At 48.4% G+C, this 17953-nt stretch overlaps 1 protein-coding gene across 4 annotated transcripts; it reads right to left on the bottom strand.

The window, feature by feature from the left end:
- Nucleotides 1-931: 931 nt before the first annotated feature.
- On the bottom strand, nucleotides 932-15957 carry RPS24 (ribosomal protein S24). Of its 4 annotated transcripts, XM_038744251.1 has the most exons (8): nucleotides 15860-15957; nucleotides 6763-6828; nucleotides 6450-6659; nucleotides 5218-5328; nucleotides 5101-5103; nucleotides 4613-4630; nucleotides 1398-1428; nucleotides 932-1021 (listed from the first exon to the last, which is right to left on the bottom strand). In XM_038744251.1, the coding sequence occupies exons 1-6, from the start codon at nucleotides 15860-15862 to the stop codon at nucleotides 4625-4627; spliced, it is 399 nt and encodes a 132-aa protein (XP_038600179.1). In that variant the 5' UTR covers nucleotides 15863-15957; the 3' UTR covers nucleotides 932-1021; nucleotides 1398-1428; nucleotides 4613-4624. The 4 variants fall into 4 exon arrangements, with proteins under 4 accessions (XP_038600179.1, XP_038600181.1, XP_038600180.1 ...); XM_038744253.1 differs by lacking the exon at nucleotides 4613-4630; XM_038744252.1 differs by lacking the exon at nucleotides 5101-5103.
- Between the last annotated feature and the right edge of the window lie 1996 nt (nucleotides 15958-17953).

The raw sequence follows: 17953 nt of genomic DNA, 5'->3' as shown, positions 1-17953 counted from the left end.
AGGTCGGACACAGTCACTGTCTCAAGGGGCTCGCAGTTCAAATAGGAGGGAGAACAGGTACTGAATCCTAATTTTAAAGATGAGGAAACTGAGGCACAGAGGAGGTAGCAGACTTGCCCGAGGTCACACAGCAAACAACCGGCAGAGTCGAGATTAGATCCCAGGTCCTCGGACCCCCGGGCCCGTGCTGTTTCCCCTAGGCCGCACTCATCCTTCTAGACTGTGAGTCCGCTGTTGGGTAGGGACCATCTCTATACGTTGCCAACTTGTACTTCCCAAGCGCTTAGTACAGTGCTCTGCACACAGTAAGCGCTCAATAAATACGATTGAATGAATGAATGAATGGGTTCTAATCCCAGCTCTGCCACTTGTCAGCTGTGACTTTGGGCAAGTCGCTTCACTTCTCTGTGCCTCAGTTACCTCCTCTGGAAAATGGGAATTAAGACCGTGGGCCCCACGTGGGACAACCTGATCACCTTGTACCCCCCCCCCCCAGCGCTTAGAACAGTGCTTTGCACATAGTAAGCGCTTAACAAATTCCATTATAATTATTAATTAGTCCCTTATTTCTGGTATAATGATGCTGTTTTAGAGACAAACCTATGTTTTATGGGCCAGATTTTTCACAGAGGGGAAGATGACCTCTTCAGCTAATCCAGAAGTCTTTACCATCTCCAAGAATGAAAAGATGTTAATAGGTTCCTATCCCTGGGCTCGTACCACCCTCTAGTGATAGCTGTGCCTAGTAAAAACGCTTGCATGTCACTACCCTTTCTTACGGACTGAGCAAGAGGGAAATGTGATCAATTTAACGCTTTAAATCTGACCCGTGAAAATGGAAGCCTAAACCTTATATGTAGGTTTCTATCCCTACCTGCGATCTATACATTGCAACCTGGCCAGAGATACACTGCAAATAACCAAAGAACGCTTTCCAGTTTTTATACGAATTTATTCAATCTTGGCGAAAAAACTGTCCCTTCTTCACAGATGGAATCATTACAGGAACAATTTAATCCTTCTGCAAATAAAAGAAAAGAAACAGATTAGGGAATCAAGTTAATTTATCAAGCCACGTGTTAAAACTTATTAAAATTCAAGATTCTGAAGAAACAGCGATAAGTGTCCATGCAACACGCAAGTAATCTTAAAATAGATTATTTTCTTGAATTATCGCATGAATCATACAACTAAACAAATGACAAGAAAGCAGATGGGGACAATAACATTTAACACGTTAAGAATTGACGTGATGCAGAGTAAGTCTATTAGTTCCCAACATCCAGAACCAGCTAAATGATTAGTACCGTGATATGGGTTATTTCAAAGAACTTCTATTTTGTATTCCACATGCTCAATCTCAAAAATTGAATGCTGATAAAGAGCTTGAATTATACCTGTTATTCAATCTCTGGCTCACTAAAATCACTGGCAGGAGAGAAAGAAGAAAAAATGTTAAGTCGCTTACAAAGCCCAACAGGAAAACAATCTGCATTTCAGTGCAAGCAATCAGTTTACTTTAAAATTGTAATGACCACCTGTTTTCAAGCTGCGTATTTTAAGCGTGCTAGTGTTCTAGAACTGAATGGTAAAATAACAGCCTAGCCAACGAGAGGATCTCTCTCATTAAGATGACAGAAATCAAAAACATTATTGTAATGCCAACCCTGCGATCATTTGATATAACTGGCTCAAAAGGGGGCTTTTTTTAAAAAAAAACCCTATGCTTTCATCCCCTGGCTTCACCCAAATTTCATTTATATACATTCTGGGATGATGTTCCCTAATTACTGTTACTATATGGTTCCAATAAAAACAGTAGTGTTGTCCATGATGGCCTTAAAACTTCAATGCAAAGAGCTTGCAATTGCTTAAAGAACACCTAGGTTTTGCCCCGCCCACCTGCTCTATCTACTGCTTATTTCAAGATTAGAGAATTACCACTTTTAGTTCTTAGGTAAGTAAAAGCAATTCTACAAGTGTAATGCTACTTCTATGTAAAATAAAGCATACTGGTAGTACTGCAATCAATAAGGTAAAAGCTACTTTGAAAAGGTTGAAACTTCCACTCCTAACTATACTGGGTTGGAGGCTGAAACCACACTTTTCAAAAAAGCCTAATTTTACACCTAACTTTTCACGAGTGGCTGCCAAGTACAGTGCTCTGCACACAGTGAGCGCTCAATAAATACGACTGAATGAATGAATGCTAAAACCCAAACGGTGCAGATCTGTTTTAGGCTTCAAACCACACTATTGATTGATCGGGTCAGGGGGCGTGCCCCCCCCCCCCCCCCCCCCCCCCCCCCCCCCCCCCCCCGCAAATTCTCAGGAAGCAGATTTTGAGCAAACCCTTACTTTGATCAAACCACTCTTCATTTCAATCCACTATGGGCCTTGGTCACATGGGCCCTGGCCTAAGGAGTATCTCTGGGCATTCTACAGCAACTATTTGAGGCACTCCTCTGGGCGAAGCATTGAGTGAGTACAAGAGAGTTAGTAGACATGACGTCCATCCTCAAGGCTACAATCGAGCAGGTGAGACAAGACACTAAAAGAATTTACAACTAGGAGGAAGCAACACTATAAAGACATGTTCCTAAGGGCAATGGGGGGCTGCGTTTATAGAGAAGCAGCATGGCCTGCTCTGTGACCTTGGGCAAGTCACTTAACTTCTCTGTGCCTCCATTATCTCATCTGTAAAATGGGGATTTTATTTACCTCTTCCACTTAAGACTGTGAGCCCCATATGGCACAGGGATTGTAACCTGACTTTTGGGAGCAATTACTGAGTGCTTACTATGTACAAAGTACTAGACTAAGTGCTGAGTTAAGTACAATACAGGGTTAGCAGACACTTTCCCTGTCTACCAGCTTATTCTCGGGGGGAGAGACAGACAATATTGTTTATAATTTAATTTGTAATATGTACTTTAATTCAATTTGATTATCTTTTCTTTTATCCAGTCTGGTGCTTGGCACATAATTACTTTGATACTATTCTATGGCATTTGTTAAGCGCTTCCTATGTGTAAAACACTGTTCTAAGAACTGGGGTCACTACCCTATCAGGCTAATTGAGGCAACGGAGGCAGAGAGAAATGAAATGCCTTGCCCATGGTCACTCAACAAGCAACGGGCTGAGCTGGGATTAGAACCCAGGTCCTTTCCGGCTCCCAGGCCCGTGCTTTCCACTAAGCCACACTGCCTCTGCTTGTTAAATGCTTACTATGTGTCAAGCACTGTTCTAAGCGCTGACAAGTTACTCATTTATACAAGATAATCAAATGGAACACAGTCCCTGTCCCACATGAGGCTCAGTCAAAGTAGAGCTTAATCCCCATTCTGCAGATGAGGAAACCGAGGCACAGAAATGACCCACCCAAGGTCAGACAGACCGGTGGCAGAGCTGGGATCAGAACCTAGTTCCTCTGACCCCCGAGGCCCGTGCTCTTCCCAACAGTAAGCACTTAAGCACGGCTTTCGTTATTATTACGCAGGGTGGGAGATTAATCAGGCAAGGCCTCGGAGCCGCCAGATACATCACCCACAACCCTCAAACTCATCTTGGGCCAAGCCCCAGATTTTTATTCCAGCGGGCTTTTTGCTACATCGTTAAGATCTTCGTTCAGTCGCTGACGTTTATTGAAAGATCTTGAATGGACAAGCCCGGCAGAAGTAGCTCTTTGGGGAGCGGGATTCCTCCGCCAAGTTGGCTTGGCTCCGAATGAGAGAATCAAACGGGGCTTGCAACAATCACTTGGAAGCCACCACTGCCGGAATCGACTGTCTTGCCCCACTGGACCCGGTGGAGTGCACAGCTCAGGGGCCAAGAGTGGGCAGTTAAGTGGGAAACAGTCCTCTTGCTGGGGCAGTTGTGGGGAGCTTGGGGGGCTCAGATCAAATTTCAGGAAAGCCACTCTGCATTTTAGGTGCTCCCTAAGGACCCTGGCCTCCGGCCAGAGGCTCCCCTCAGGGCCCAGTGGACTCTCAGGGTCACCTTGGGACCACCCAAATCGCCGTGATGCTCCAGGGGAAGAGCTGTCAGTGCAGCTCTGTCAGCCCTGCCACATTTTCTTCCTCCTCGGAAATTTATGCCTGGTGAAGGCTGCCAAACAGAAACGGCCCCGGGCTCGGTGGCTCCATGCTGGAAGGGAGCGGAGTCAAGGGCTAATTATCCAACTTTAAATTATCTCAAGGATGCAAGTCTATTGGTTGGATGTGCAACACTTCTCTGGGGAGAAAGCAACCTAAAGGAGGAAGGATCATCAAAACGAAGGGTAGTAACTTAATGCTTTCTAGGATGTTATCCAATACAGCCAGCCTGCCACGTGAAGGTGAGAGTGCCTCAAAATGGCCCCAACTCAAGCACAGTAATATCCCCCATTGCTTCATTTCACTAGATACATTTCCAGCATTGTGGACAAAAAGATCATTCAGCTTCTCCAATTTCCCTTCATTTCCCTCCACAGAAGGTATTTTGCTCTGCAAGTATCATACTGTTCAATTCAGAAAGCCAAGAGCAGACATGCATGATATAAGTAAAATGCATTAGAGTGTGAAAGTGATGCATTTATCTAAACAATCACCACACCGTGCTCAGTCTCTGTACCTGCTAGACACTTCATTTCTGATGAACAAAAAATCCAAGAATGTAGGAGAGAAAGAAAGAGAAAACATTATAGAAGCACTTCGTTATTCAATCGAAACCTCTCGCCAAATCACCAGACTACATTGAAAAAGAAGTCATTCGAAATTGCTAAAGCTTCACTGCCAAAGGGAGGTATCTGAATCCCAGGGAACTGCCAAAGGTAGAATCAACAGGGTCTCTAGCACACCAAAAAAGCACACTTCATTGATTCAACCACATTTCAGCACCCTGTAGTTCTTAATGTGTGATATCACATACTTCGCTCAAATTACCTGATACCAGGTAGTTCTTTAATAAATCGTCTTATAGTATCCGAGACGGTGAAAATCAGTACCCCTTGGTATCATGGGATCAATTTGGAATTCGCTAGCCGTGATTTAGGAGCAGGCAAACAAGGGGAAGAGCTAGCTACTGAAGCAGCTACAGGCCTACTCAGCATTTTATGTTACCTTCTGTAATCCAGAAGAAAATACGGCAAGAGAACAGAACAATAAGAAACGTTACTCAGAGCTAAACCTCAAATTAAGACCTGCGTTTATGCCTTAGGTCCCCCCAACAAATCGTACCTTTTTGCCAGCCCCGACATTTGCCTTCGCTGTACCCCTCACTTTCTTCATTCTGTTCTTGCGTTCCTTTCGCTGTTTTCTCGATGTCTTCTTCTTCTCGTACAAGCCATGCTGAATGAAAAGAATGTGTTCACCCACACGTTAACACGTCTAGCGGCTCATTTGTTCAGAGTAACCCAGAGTGAAAAACAGAAACTAGAGTTTGAGGATTGCTCAAGCTACTGGGGAACTTCGGTGAGCACACAAACCAGGGGCAAAACCCTCCCACCCTGGGCGGAGCCTGGAGAGACCCAAGATGGCAAATGAGACCACAGGTGGAAGGGAAGACAGGTTTGCCACTAGTAAGAGCTTTAAAAAAATCTACATATGCTCCAATCAATCAATCAATCAATCGTATTTATTGAGCGCTTACTATGTGCAGAGCACTGTACTAAGCGCTTGGGAAGTACAAATTGGCAACACATAGAGACAGTCCCTACCCAACAGTGGGCTCACAGTCTAAAAGGGGGAGACAGAGAACAGAATCAAACATACCAACAAAATAAAATAAATAGGATAGAAATGTACAAGTAAAATAAATAAATAAATAGAGTAGTAAATATGTACAACCATATATACATATATACAGGTGCTGTGGGGAAGGGAAGGAGGTAAGACGGGGGGGATGGAGAGGGGGACGAGGGGGAGAGGAAAGAAGGGGCTCAGTCTGGGAAGGCCTCCTGGAGGAGGTGAGCTCTCAGCAGGGCCTTGAAGGGAGGGAGAGAGCTAGCTTGGCGGATGGTCAGAGGGAGGGCATTCCAAGCCCGGGGGATGACGTGGGCCACAGATTAAATAGTTCACTTGTATTTATTCATTCATTCAATCGTATTTATGGAGCGCTTACTGTGTGCAGAGCACTGTACTAAGCGCTTGGGAAGTACAAGTTGGCAACATATGGAGACGGTCCCTACCCAACAAAGGGCACTGCCTACAGTCATACGTAAAATACGAAAATTGACCAAAAAAAAGTTATGGCACACCCCCAAACCCAAACGACAAAACCAGATCACCCAAATTAACCTGGATAAAAGCTAATAGTGATTCCCAAATGAGGAACGGGCATCTCAGACTGGTCTTTTTGCCAATTGTCCTCAGATACCCGGGCCTCTTCCTATTCCTAAGAGTGCTACAGAGGCAGATCTCAATCCCTCTGCACCCCATTTAACATTATGTGACAAATGCAAGACACTTACCCTTGCAAGTCTGTGTTTCGGTTCATTTTTCTTTGCATAATCCAGAGAATCATAAATCATGCCAAAGCCCGTTGTCTTGCCACCTCCAAAATGAGTTCTGAATCCAAAAACGAAAATCACATCTGGTGTGGTCTTGTACATTTTGGCCAGCTTTTCTCGAATTTCAGTCTTGGGAACTGTGGCCTTCCCAGGGTGAAGGACATCAATAACCTAAAAAAAAGTTTTTACCATTGAGCTTGTGTTCACAGGACGGCCAAAATATTGGAATTTCACGTCAGTGAATAGGATCCCAGTCAGACAATACCCGACTTACCATCTGTTTACGCTGAAGAAGTCTGTTTGTCATGAATTTCCTGGTTCTGATGGTGACGGTGTCGTTCTGCAAGTACAATTCAGATAACGTAAGAATAAACCGTGTTTGGGGGACCAGTTTTTTTCCTGAGAAGCAAAGTGCCCTAGTAGAAAACGACCACGGATCTAATCCCTGCTCTGTTTTCTGCTGTGTAACCATTAATTGATGGAATCAATTAATTTCTCTAAACCTCAGTTTCTCATCTGTCAAATGGGAATTAAATCCTAGTCTCTTCTCAATTGGAGCCTGGGAATCAGGTCATGGGCTCTAATCCCAGCTCCACCACTTAAGAATAATAACAATAATAACGATGGCATTTATTAAGCGCTTACTATGTGCAAAGCACTGTTCTAAGCGCTGGGGAGGTTATAAGGTGATCAGGTTGTCCCACGGGGAGCTCAGTCTTAATCCCCATTTTACAGATGAGGTAACTGAGGCCCAGAGAAGTGAAGTGACTTGCCCAAATCACAGCTGACAAGTGGCGGAGCTGGGATTTGAACCCATGACCTCTGACTCCAAAGCCCGGGCTCTTTCCACTGAGCCACGCTGCTTCTCTTCACTTGTCTGCTGTATGACCTTGGGCAGACCGAGTTCCACGTGAGCCAGGGTCCGACTGATTATCCTGCTTCAGATTGGACATAGTCCCTGTGGGCTCAGTCTTGATCCCCATTTTGCATGAGATAACTGAGGCTCAGAGAAGTGAAGTGACTTGCCCAAGGACACACAGCAGACAAGTGGCAGAAGCAGGATCAGAACCCAGATAAGCAGCGTAGTTTAGTGGCAAGAGCACGGGCTTGGGAATAATAACACTAATAATAATGGCATTTATTAAGCACTTACTATATGCAAAGCACTGTTCTAAGCGCTGAATCAGAGGACGTGGGCTCTAATACTGGCCCCACCTCGTCTGCTATGTGAATGTGACCTTGGGCAAGCCACTTCACTTCTTTGTGCCTGCTACCTCACCTGTAAAATGTGAATTAAGACAGTGAGCTCCACGTGGGACAACCCGATTACCTTGTACCTACCCCAGTGCTTAGAACAGCACTTGGCACATAGTAAGCGCTTAACAACTATTATTATCATTATTATTAACCCTTTACTTTCTGGCTCTCAGGCCCACGCTCCTTCCACTAAGCCATACTGCTTCAAAACCCGAGTTGCTGTGCAGATCTTAAGGGGCACACCCGGGTCAACATCGCTCCCACACTAAGCACCCCCTTTTCCTCAGCCCTCCCCACTCCACAGCACTTGCATCCACATACATACCTATAATTCTATTTATTTATACTAATGCCTGTTTACTTGTATTGATGTGCATACACCTACAATTCTACTTATACTAATACTTATACTTATACTAATGCTACTGATGCCTGTTTACTTGTTTTGATGTCTGTCTCCCCCCTTTCTAGACTGTGAGCCCATTGTGGGCAAGGATGGTCTCTCTTTTTTGCTGAATTGCGCTTTCCAAGCACCTAGTACAGTGCTCTGCACACACAGGAAGCGCTCAATCAATACGATTGAATGAATGAACTCCAAAATATTTTTTCATAGAGGTGCGGAGGACTTCATGGGGGAATCCCCAACACCCCCGCCCCAAAGCCTTCAGGCGGCCCAGGCTGTAGCTCTATCCCCCCAAACCCCCGGTCATAGCTGCTTAGGGGGCTGGGGTGGCTTTCCTGCAGCCCAAGACCATCAGAGGGTGGCCGGCGGGGGTGGGAGGGTCATTCCCATTAGCTTGCGCTCGCCCCAACCCTTAGAACAGTGCCTGGCCCAAAGTGAGTGCTTGACAAGTCCAAATTCCACCCCGTTCCCTGCAGCCTGGGCCCCGCCTGAGCATCCTACAAGTAGCATGGCTTAGTGCCAAGGGATCATGGGTTCTAACAAATATCACCATTATTAGCATTATTATTATTATCCCGGCTCTGCCACTTCTCAGCTGTGTGACTTTGGGCAAGTCACTTCACTTAATAATAATGATGACATTTGTTAAGCGTTTACTACATGCCAAGCACCGTGGTAATAATAATGATGATGGTATCTGTTAAGCCCTTACTATGTGACGAGCACCATTCTAAGCGCTGGGGGAGATATAAGGTCATCAGGTTGTCCCACGCACGGCTCAGTCTTATCCCCATTTTACAGATGAGGTAACTGAGGCCCAGAGAAGCTAAGTGACTTGCCCAAAGTCACACAGCTGACAAGCGGCGGAGCCGGGCTTAGAACCCCCAACCCCTGGCTCTTAACACTGAGCCACGCTGCTTCTCCAGCATGTCTCTCCCCCAGCACTTAGAATGATTGCATTTGTTAAGCCTTTCCTATGTGCAAAGCACTGTTCTAAGCGCTGGGGGAGATACAAGGTGATCAGGCTGCCCCACGTGGGGCTCACACTCTTAATCCCCATTTTGCAGATGAGGGAAAAGTGAAGTGAGTTGCCCAAAGCTGACATGTGGTGGAGCGGAATTAGAACCCATGATGCTTCTGCAGCGTGTTTCTCCCCCAGCGCTTAGAACAGTGAACCCATTGTTGGGGAGGGACCGTCTCTACCTGTTGCCGATTTGTGCTTCCCAAGCATTTACTAACAACAATAATAATGATGATGGCATTTGTTAAGCACTCACTATGTGCCAAGCACTGTTCTAAGCACTGGGATAGATACAAGCAGCGTGGCTCAGTGGAAAGAGCCCGGGCTTGGGAGTCAGAGGTCGTGGGTTCTAATCTGAGTTCCTCCACTTGTCAGCTGTGTGATTTTGGGAATGTCACAATTTCTCTGTGCCTCAGTTACCTCATCTGTAAAATAGGGATTAAGACTGTGAGCTCCATGTGGGGCAACTGATCACTTTGTATCCCCCCCAGTGCGAAGAGCTGGGGTTTGGGAGTTAGAGGTCATGGGTTCAAATCCATACTCTGCCAATTGTCAGCTGTGTGACTTTGGGCAAGTCACTTAACTTCTCTGTGCCTCAGTTCCCTCATCTGTAAAATGGGGATTAAGACTGTGAGCCCCACGTGGGGCAACTGATCACCTTGTATCCCCCCAGCGCTTAGCACATAGTAAGCCCTTAATATCATCATTACTGAGAAGCAGCGTGGCTCAATGTAAAGAGCTGGGGTCTGGGAGTCGGAGGTCATGGGTTCTAATCCAGGCTCCGCCACTTGCCAGATGGGCGACTTTGGTCAAGTCACTTCACTTCTCTGGGCCTCAGTCCCCATCTGTAAAATGAGGACTAAGACTGTGAGCCCTACAAAGGACAACCTGATCACCTTGTAACCTCCCCAGGGCTTGGAACAGTGTTTTGCATGGAGTATGCGCTTAATAAATGCCATTATTATTATTATTACAAGATAATCATGTTGTCCCACGTGGGGCTCACAATCCTCATCCCCGTTTTACAGATGAGAGAACTGAGGCCCAGAGAAGTGCCCGTTGTTAGGTCGGGACCGTCTCCATCTGTGGCCGACTTGTCCTTCCCAAGCGCTTCGTCCAGTGTCGTGCACACAGTAAGTGCCCAATAATACGATTGAATGAATGAAGTGACTTGCCCCAAGTCACCTAGTTGACAAGTGGCAGAGCTGGAATTAGAACCCACGACCTGTGACTCTTTCCCCCCCACACGCAGTAAGCGCTCAATAAAATCTCCTGTGGCTACCAATCAACCTACGCATCGGGCAGAAACTCCTCCCCCTGGGCTTCAAGGCTGTCCATCCCCTCGCCCCCTCCTACCTCACCTCCCTTCTCTCCTTCTACAGCCCACCCCGCACCCAGGTCCGCTCCTCTGCCACTAATCTCCTCACGGTGCCTCGTTCTCGCCTGTCCATCAACCCCCGGCCCACGTCATCCCCCTTGGGGATGCCCTCCCTCCGCACATCCGCCAAGCTAGCTCTCTTCCTCCCTTCAAGGCCCTGCTGAGAGCTCACCTCCTCCAGGAGGCCTTCCCAGACTGAGCCCCTTCCTTCCTCTCCCCCTCGTCCCCACTCCATCCCCCCGTCTTACCTCCTTCCCTGACCCACAGCACCGGTATATATGTATATATGCATTTATCACTCTACTTATTTTACTTGTAATTTTTATTCTATTTTGTTAATATGTTTTTTGTTCTCTGTCTCCCCCTTCTAGACTGTGAGCCCACTGTTGGGTAGGGACCGTCTCTATATGTTGCCAACTTCTACTTCCCAAGCGCTTAGTACAGTGTTCTGCACACATAAGCGCTCAATAAATACGACTGAATGAATGAATGGGGGGGGGGGGGGATATCCCACGTGGGGCTCACAGTCTTAATCCCCGTTTTACAGATGAGGTAGACTGTGAGCCCACTGTTGGGTAGGGACCGTCTCTATATGCTGCCAACTTGTACTTCCCAAGCGCTTAATACAGTGCTCTGCACACAGTAAGCACTCAATAAATATGATTGAATGAATGAGGTAACAGGCACAGAGAAGTGAAGTGACTTGCCCAAAGTCACCCAGCTGACAAGTGGCAGAGCCGGGAATTGAGCCCACGACCTCTGGCTCCAAAGCCCGGGCTCTTTCCACCGAGCCATGCTTCTTCCCTAACTGACAATTAGAACTCTTGACCTCTGCCTCTTCCCCCCTCACCCCACACGTAGTAAGCGCTCAATAAAAGCGATGGAAGGGCTATGAGCGGCACTTGGCGCAGAGTGGGCGCCTCACACGCAGGGCTGGGCGGGGGGCCCTTTCATTCATTCATTCAATCGTATTTACAAAGCGTTTACTGTGTGCAGAGCACTGCACTAAGCGCTTGGGAAGTACAAGATGGCAACATATAGAGACGGTCCCTGCCCATCAGTGGGCTCACAGTCTAGAAGGAAATAATAATGGCATTTATTAAGCACTTACTATGTGCAAAGCACTGTTCTAAGCACTGGGGGGGAAGGGAATACAAGGTGATCAAGTTGTGCCACGTGGGGCTCACAGTCTTAATCCCTGTTTTACAGATGAGGTAGACTGTGAGCCCGCTGTTGGGTAGGGACCGTCTCTATATGCTGCCAACTTGGACTTCCCAAGCGCTTAGTACAGTGCTCTGCATACAGTAAGAGCTCAATACGATTGAATGAGGTAACAGGCCCAGAGAAGTGAAGTGACTTGCCCAAAGTCACACAGCTGACAAGTGGTGGAGCCAGAAATTGAACCCACGACCTCTGGCTCCGCCTCTTTCCCCCCAATCCGGGCACGTAGTAAGCGCTCAATAAAACCAATGGAAGGGCTATGAGCGGCGCTTGGCGCAGAGTGGGCGCCTCACATGCAGGGCCGGGCGGGGGGCCCTTTCATTCATTCAATCGTATTTATTGAGCACTTACTGTGTGCAGAGCACTGTACTAAGCGCTTGGGAAGTAGACGTTGGCAACATATAGAGACGGTCCCTACCCAACAGTGGGCTCAGTCTAGAAGGAAATAATAATGGTATTTATTAAGCGCTTACTATGTGCAAAGCACTGTTCTAAGCGCTGGGGGGGGGGGAGAATACAAGGTGATCAAGTTGTCCCACGTGGGGCTCACAGTCTTAATCCCCGCTTTACAGATGAGGTAGACTGTGAGCCCGCTGTTGGGTAGGGACCGTCTCTATATATAGCTGCCAACTTGGACTTCCCAAGCGCTTAGTCCAATCAATCAATCGTATTTATTGAGCGCTTACTGTGTGCAGAGCACTGTACTAGGCGCTTGGGAAGTACAAGTTGGCAATATATAGAGATGGTCCCTACCCAACAGTGGGCTCACAGTCTAGAAAGGGGAGGCAGAGAACAAAACATATTAACAAAATAAATAGAATAGACATGTACAAGTAAAATAGAGTAATAAATACGTACAAACATATATACAGATATATATACAGTCCAGTGCTCTGCACACAGTAAGCGCTCAATAAATACGATTGAATGAATGAGGTAACTGAGGCCCAGAGAAGTGAAGTGACTCGCCCAAGGTCACACAGCAGACATGTGGTGGAGGCGGAATTCGAACCCACGACCTCTGGCTCCAAAGCCCGGGCTCTTTCCACCGAGCCGCACTGCTTCTCTAGCTGACGATTAGAACTCACGACCTCTGCCTCTTCCCCCCGCCCCCGGCACGTAGTAAGCTCTCAAAAAAACTGATGGAAGGGCTAAGAGAAGCAGCATGGCTCAGTGGAAAAGGGCCCGGGCTTTGGGCAAGTCACTTCACTGGGCCTCAGTTACCTCATCTGTAAAATGGGGATGAAGACTATGAGCAACCGTGGGGCAACCTGATTACCTTGTAACCTCCCCAGAGCTTAGAACAGTGCTTTGCACATAGTAGGCGCTTAATAAATGCTATTATTATTATTATTATTATTATTATTATTATTATTATTAAGAGCCCGGGCTTTGGAGTCAGAGGTCATGGGTTCGAATCCTGGCTCCGCCACGTGTCTTTTGCGTGACCTTGGACGAGTCACTTCACTTCTCTGAGCCTCAGTGACATCATCTGGAAAATGGGGATGAAGACTGGGAGCCCCCCCGTGGGACAATGATTACTTTGTAACCTCCCCAGCGCTTAGAACAGTGCTTTGCACATAGTAAGCGCTTAACAAATGCCACCATTATTATTATGAGGAGGAGCGGCGCTTGTCGCAGGTGCGGGCGGGGGGGGGCCTAGTTCGGCCTCAGTGACCTCATCTGTAAAATGGGGATTAAGACCGTGAGTCCCCCGTGGGACAATCTGATTACTCTGTAACCTCCCCAGCACTTAGAACAGTGCTCTGCACATAGTAAATGCCACAATTATTATTATTATGATGATTAAGAGCCCGGGCTTTGGAGTCAGAGGTCATGTGTTCGAATCCCGGCTCCGCCACAGGTCTGCTTTGTGACCTTGGGCGAACCACTTCTCTGAGCCTCAGTGACCTCATCTGTAAAATGGGGATGAAGCCTGCGAGTCCCCCGTGGGCCAAATCTGATTACCTTGTAACCTCCCCAGCGCTTAGAACAGTGCTAAGCACATAGTAAGCGCTTAACAAATGCCATCCTTATTACTATGAGGAGCGGCGCTTGTCGCAGAGTGTGTGCGTCCGACGCAGGTGCGGGCGGGGGGGGGGGCCCTAGTTCGGCCTCAGTTCCCTCATCTGTAAAATGGGGATGAAGACTGCGAGCCCCACGTGGGACAATCTGATTACCCCGTAACCTCCCCAGCGTTTAGAGCAGTGCTCTGCACAGAGTAAGCGCTTAACGAATGCCATCATCATCATTATTATTATTTTGAGGAGCGGCGCCTGTCGCAGAGTGTTTGCGTCCGACGGGCCCTACTTCGGCCTCAGTGACCTCATTTGTAAAATGGGGATGAAGACTGTGAGCCCCACGTGGGGCAACCTGGTTACCCCGCAACCTCCCCAGCGCTTAGAGCAGTGCTCTGCACATAGTAAGCGCTTATCAAATGCCATCATCATCATCATTTAATAATTATTTTGAGGAGCGGCGCTTGTCGCAGAGTGTGCGCGTCCGACGGGCCCTACTTCGGCCTCGGTGACCTCATCTGTAAAATGGGGATGAAGACTGTGAGCCCCCCGTGGGACAATCTGATTACCCCCATAACCTACCCAGCGCTTAGAACAGTGCTCTGCACATAGTAAGCGCTTAACAAATGCCATCATCATTATTATTGTTATTATTGTGAGGAGCGGCGCTTGTCGCAGAGTGTGCGCGTCCGACGGGCCCTAAATTCGGCCTCGGTGACCTCATCTGTAAAATGGGGATGAAGACTGTGAGCCCCACGTGGGGAAATCTGATTACCCCCATAACCTACCCAGCGGTTAGAACAGTGCTCTGCACATAGTAAGCGCTTAACAAATGCCGTCATCATTATTATTATTATTATTGTGAGGAGCGGCGCTTGTCGCAGAGTGTTTGCGTCCGACGGGCCCTAGTTCGGCCTCAGTTCCCTCATCTGTAAAATGGGGATGAAGACTGTGAGCCCCACGTGGGACAATCTGATTACCCCCATAACCTACCCAGCGCTTAGAACAGTGCTCTGCACATAGTAAGCGCTTAACAAATGCCGTCATCATTATTATTGTTATTATTGTGAGGAGCGGCGCTTGTCGCAGAGTGTGCGCGTCCGACGGGCCCTACTTCGGCCTCGGCGACCTCATCTGTAAAACGGGGATGAAGACTGTGAGCCCCCCGTGGGACAATCTGATTACTCTGTAACCTCCCCAGCTTTTAAAACAGTGCTTTGCACATAGTAAGCGCTTAACAAATGCCGTCATCACTATTATTATTATTGTGAGGAGCGGCGCTTGTTGCAGAGTGTGCGCGTCCGACGGGCCCTAGTTCGGCCTTGGCGACCTCATCTGTAAAATGGGGATGAAGACTGTGAGCCCCACGTGGGACAATCTGATTACCCCCATAACCTCCCCAGCGCTTAGAACAGTGCTCTGCACGTAGAAAGCGCTTAACAAATGCCGTCATCATTATTATTATTATTACTGTGAGGAGCGGCGCTTGTCGCAGAGTGTGCGCGTCCGACGGGCCCTAGTTCGGCCTCGGCGACCTCATCTGTAAAATGGGGATGAAGGCTGTGAGCCCCACGTGGAACCACCTGATTACCCTGTAACCTCCCCAGCGCTTAGAACAGTGCTTTGCACATAGTAAGCGCTTAACAAATGCCGTCATCACTATTATTATTATTGTGAGGAGCGGCGCTTGTTGCAGAGTGTGCGCGTCCGACGGGCCCTAGTTCGGCCTCAGTGACCTCATCTGTAAAATGGGGATGAAGGCTGTGAGCCCCACGTGGGACAATCTGATTACCCCCATAACCTCCCCGGCGCTTAGAACAGTGCTCTGCACACAGTAAGCGCTTTACAAATGCCGCCATTATCATGATGATTATTCAGAAGCCGGGCTCTGGAGTCCGAGGTCATGGGTTCGAATCCCGGGTGGAGGCCCTCGTCGGGGCCCGAAGCGGCCAACCGGGGCGTCCCGCCCGGGCCCGGGGCGGCGGGACGGCCCCGATGGCGGGCGGATGGCCCCGATGGCGGGCGGATGGCCCCGATGGCGGGCGGATGGCCGAGGGGGCCGCGCGCTCTCACCATGATGGCGGCCGCGGCGGCGCTGCTGAGGAGACGACGACGGCCGAGCGACGCGGCTCCTTCTCGGCGTCGGCGTCGGGAGGAAAGGGTCGCGCGCCGGCCCGCCCGCCAATCATATCGCCGCGCGCACGAGGACCCCAACCGCTCACGCGCCAGGGGGCGGGGCGCGCGCGCCGGGGCTGCCCGACGCACTGCCGGACTCAAACACACCCACACGTCCGGCACACCGCGGGCCTTCCCGCTCCCTCAGTCAGTCAGTCAGTCAGTCCGTCAGTCAGTCCGTCAGTCATTCCTACGTACTTACTGAGCGCTTACTGTGAGCGGACTGAGCGCTTGGAAACGACACGGCATTCGTCCGTTCAATCCTAGTTACTGAGCGCCTACTGTGTGCAGAGCACTGTACTGAGCGCCTGGGAAGTACAATTCATGCGTTCATTTATTCAGTCAGTCAGTCATTCAGTCAGGCGGTCAGTCAGTCGTCCACTCATTCATTCCTACTTACTGAGCGCTTACTGTGGGCGGACGGAGCGCTTCGAAACGACCCTGCATTCGTCCATTCAATCCTAATTACTGTACTGAGCGCCTGGGAAGTACAATTCATGCATTCAGTCAGTCATTCAGGCAGTCAGTCATTCAGTCAATCAGGCAGTCAGTCATCCATCCACTCATTCATTCATACTTACTGAGCGCTTACTGTGGGCGGACTGAGCGCTTGGAAACGACCCTGCATTCGTCCATTCAATCCTAGTTACTGTACTGAGCGCCTGGGAAGTACAATTCATGCATTCAGTCAGTCAGTCGACTATCCATTCATTCATTCCTACTTACTGAGCGCTTACTGTGGGCGGACTGAGCGCTTCGAAACGACCCTGCATTCAGTCAGTCATTCAGTCAGTCAGTCAGTCAGTCAATCAGACAGTCAGTCATCCATCCACTCATTCATTCATACTTACTGAGCACTTACTGTGGGCGGACTGAGCGCTTGGAAAGGACACTGCATTCGTCCACTCAATCGTAGTTACTGAGCAAAGCACTGTACTGAGCGCCTGGGAAGTACAATTCATGCATTCAGTCAGTCAGTGTCAGTCATCCATTCATTCATACTTACTGAGCGCTTACTGTGGGCGGACTGAGCGCTTGGAAACGACCCTGCATTCGTCCATTCAATCGTAGCTACTGTACTGAGCGCCTGGGAAGTACAATTCATGCATTCAGTCAGTCATTCAGGCAGTCAGTCATTCAGGCAGTCAGTCATCCATTCATTCATACTTACTGAGCGCTTACTGTGGGTGGACTGAGCGCTTGGAAACAACACGGCATTTGTCCATTCAATCCTAGTTACTGTACTGAGCGCCTGGGAAGTACAATTCATGCATTCAGTCAGTCAGTGTCAGTCATCCATTTACTGAGCACTTACTGTGGGCGGACTGAGCGCTTGGAAACGACACTGCATTCGTCCATTCAATCCTAATTACTGTACTGAGCGCCTGGGAAGTACAATTCATGCATTCAGTCAGTCATTCAGGCAGTCAGTCATTCAGTCAATCAGGCAGTCAGTCATCCATCCACTCATTCATTCATACTTACTGAGCACTTACTGTGGGCGGACTGAGCGCTTGGAAAGGACACTGCATTCGTCCACTCAATCGTAGTTACTGAGCAAAGCACTGTACTGAGCGCCTGGGAAGTACAATTCATGCATTCAGTCAGTCAGTGTCAGTCATCCATTCATTCATACTTACTGAGCGCTTACTGTGGGCGGACTGAGCGCTTGGAAACGACCCTGCATTCGTCCATTCAATCGTAGCTACTGTACCGAGTGCCTGGGAAGTACAATTCATGCATTCAGTCAGTCATTCAGGCAGTCAGTCAGTCATTCAGGCATTCAGTCATTCAGGCAGTCAGTCATCCATTCATTCATTCATACTTACTGAGCGCTTACTGTGGGTGGACTGAGCGCTTGGAAACGACCCTGCATTCGTCCATTCAATCCTAGTTACTGTACTGAGCGCCTGGGAAGTACAATTCATGCATTCAGTCAGTCAGTGTCAGTCATCCATTCATTCATACTTACTGAGCACTTACTGTGGGCAG

This window comes from Tachyglossus aculeatus, chromosome 3 (genome assembly GCF_015852505.1).
Source record: "Tachyglossus aculeatus isolate mTacAcu1 chromosome 3, mTacAcu1.pri, whole genome shotgun sequence".
NCBI classification, from domain to species: Eukaryota; Metazoa; Chordata; class Mammalia; order Monotremata; family Tachyglossidae; genus Tachyglossus; species Tachyglossus aculeatus.
This window is presented reverse-complemented; position numbering and strand designations above follow the sequence as displayed.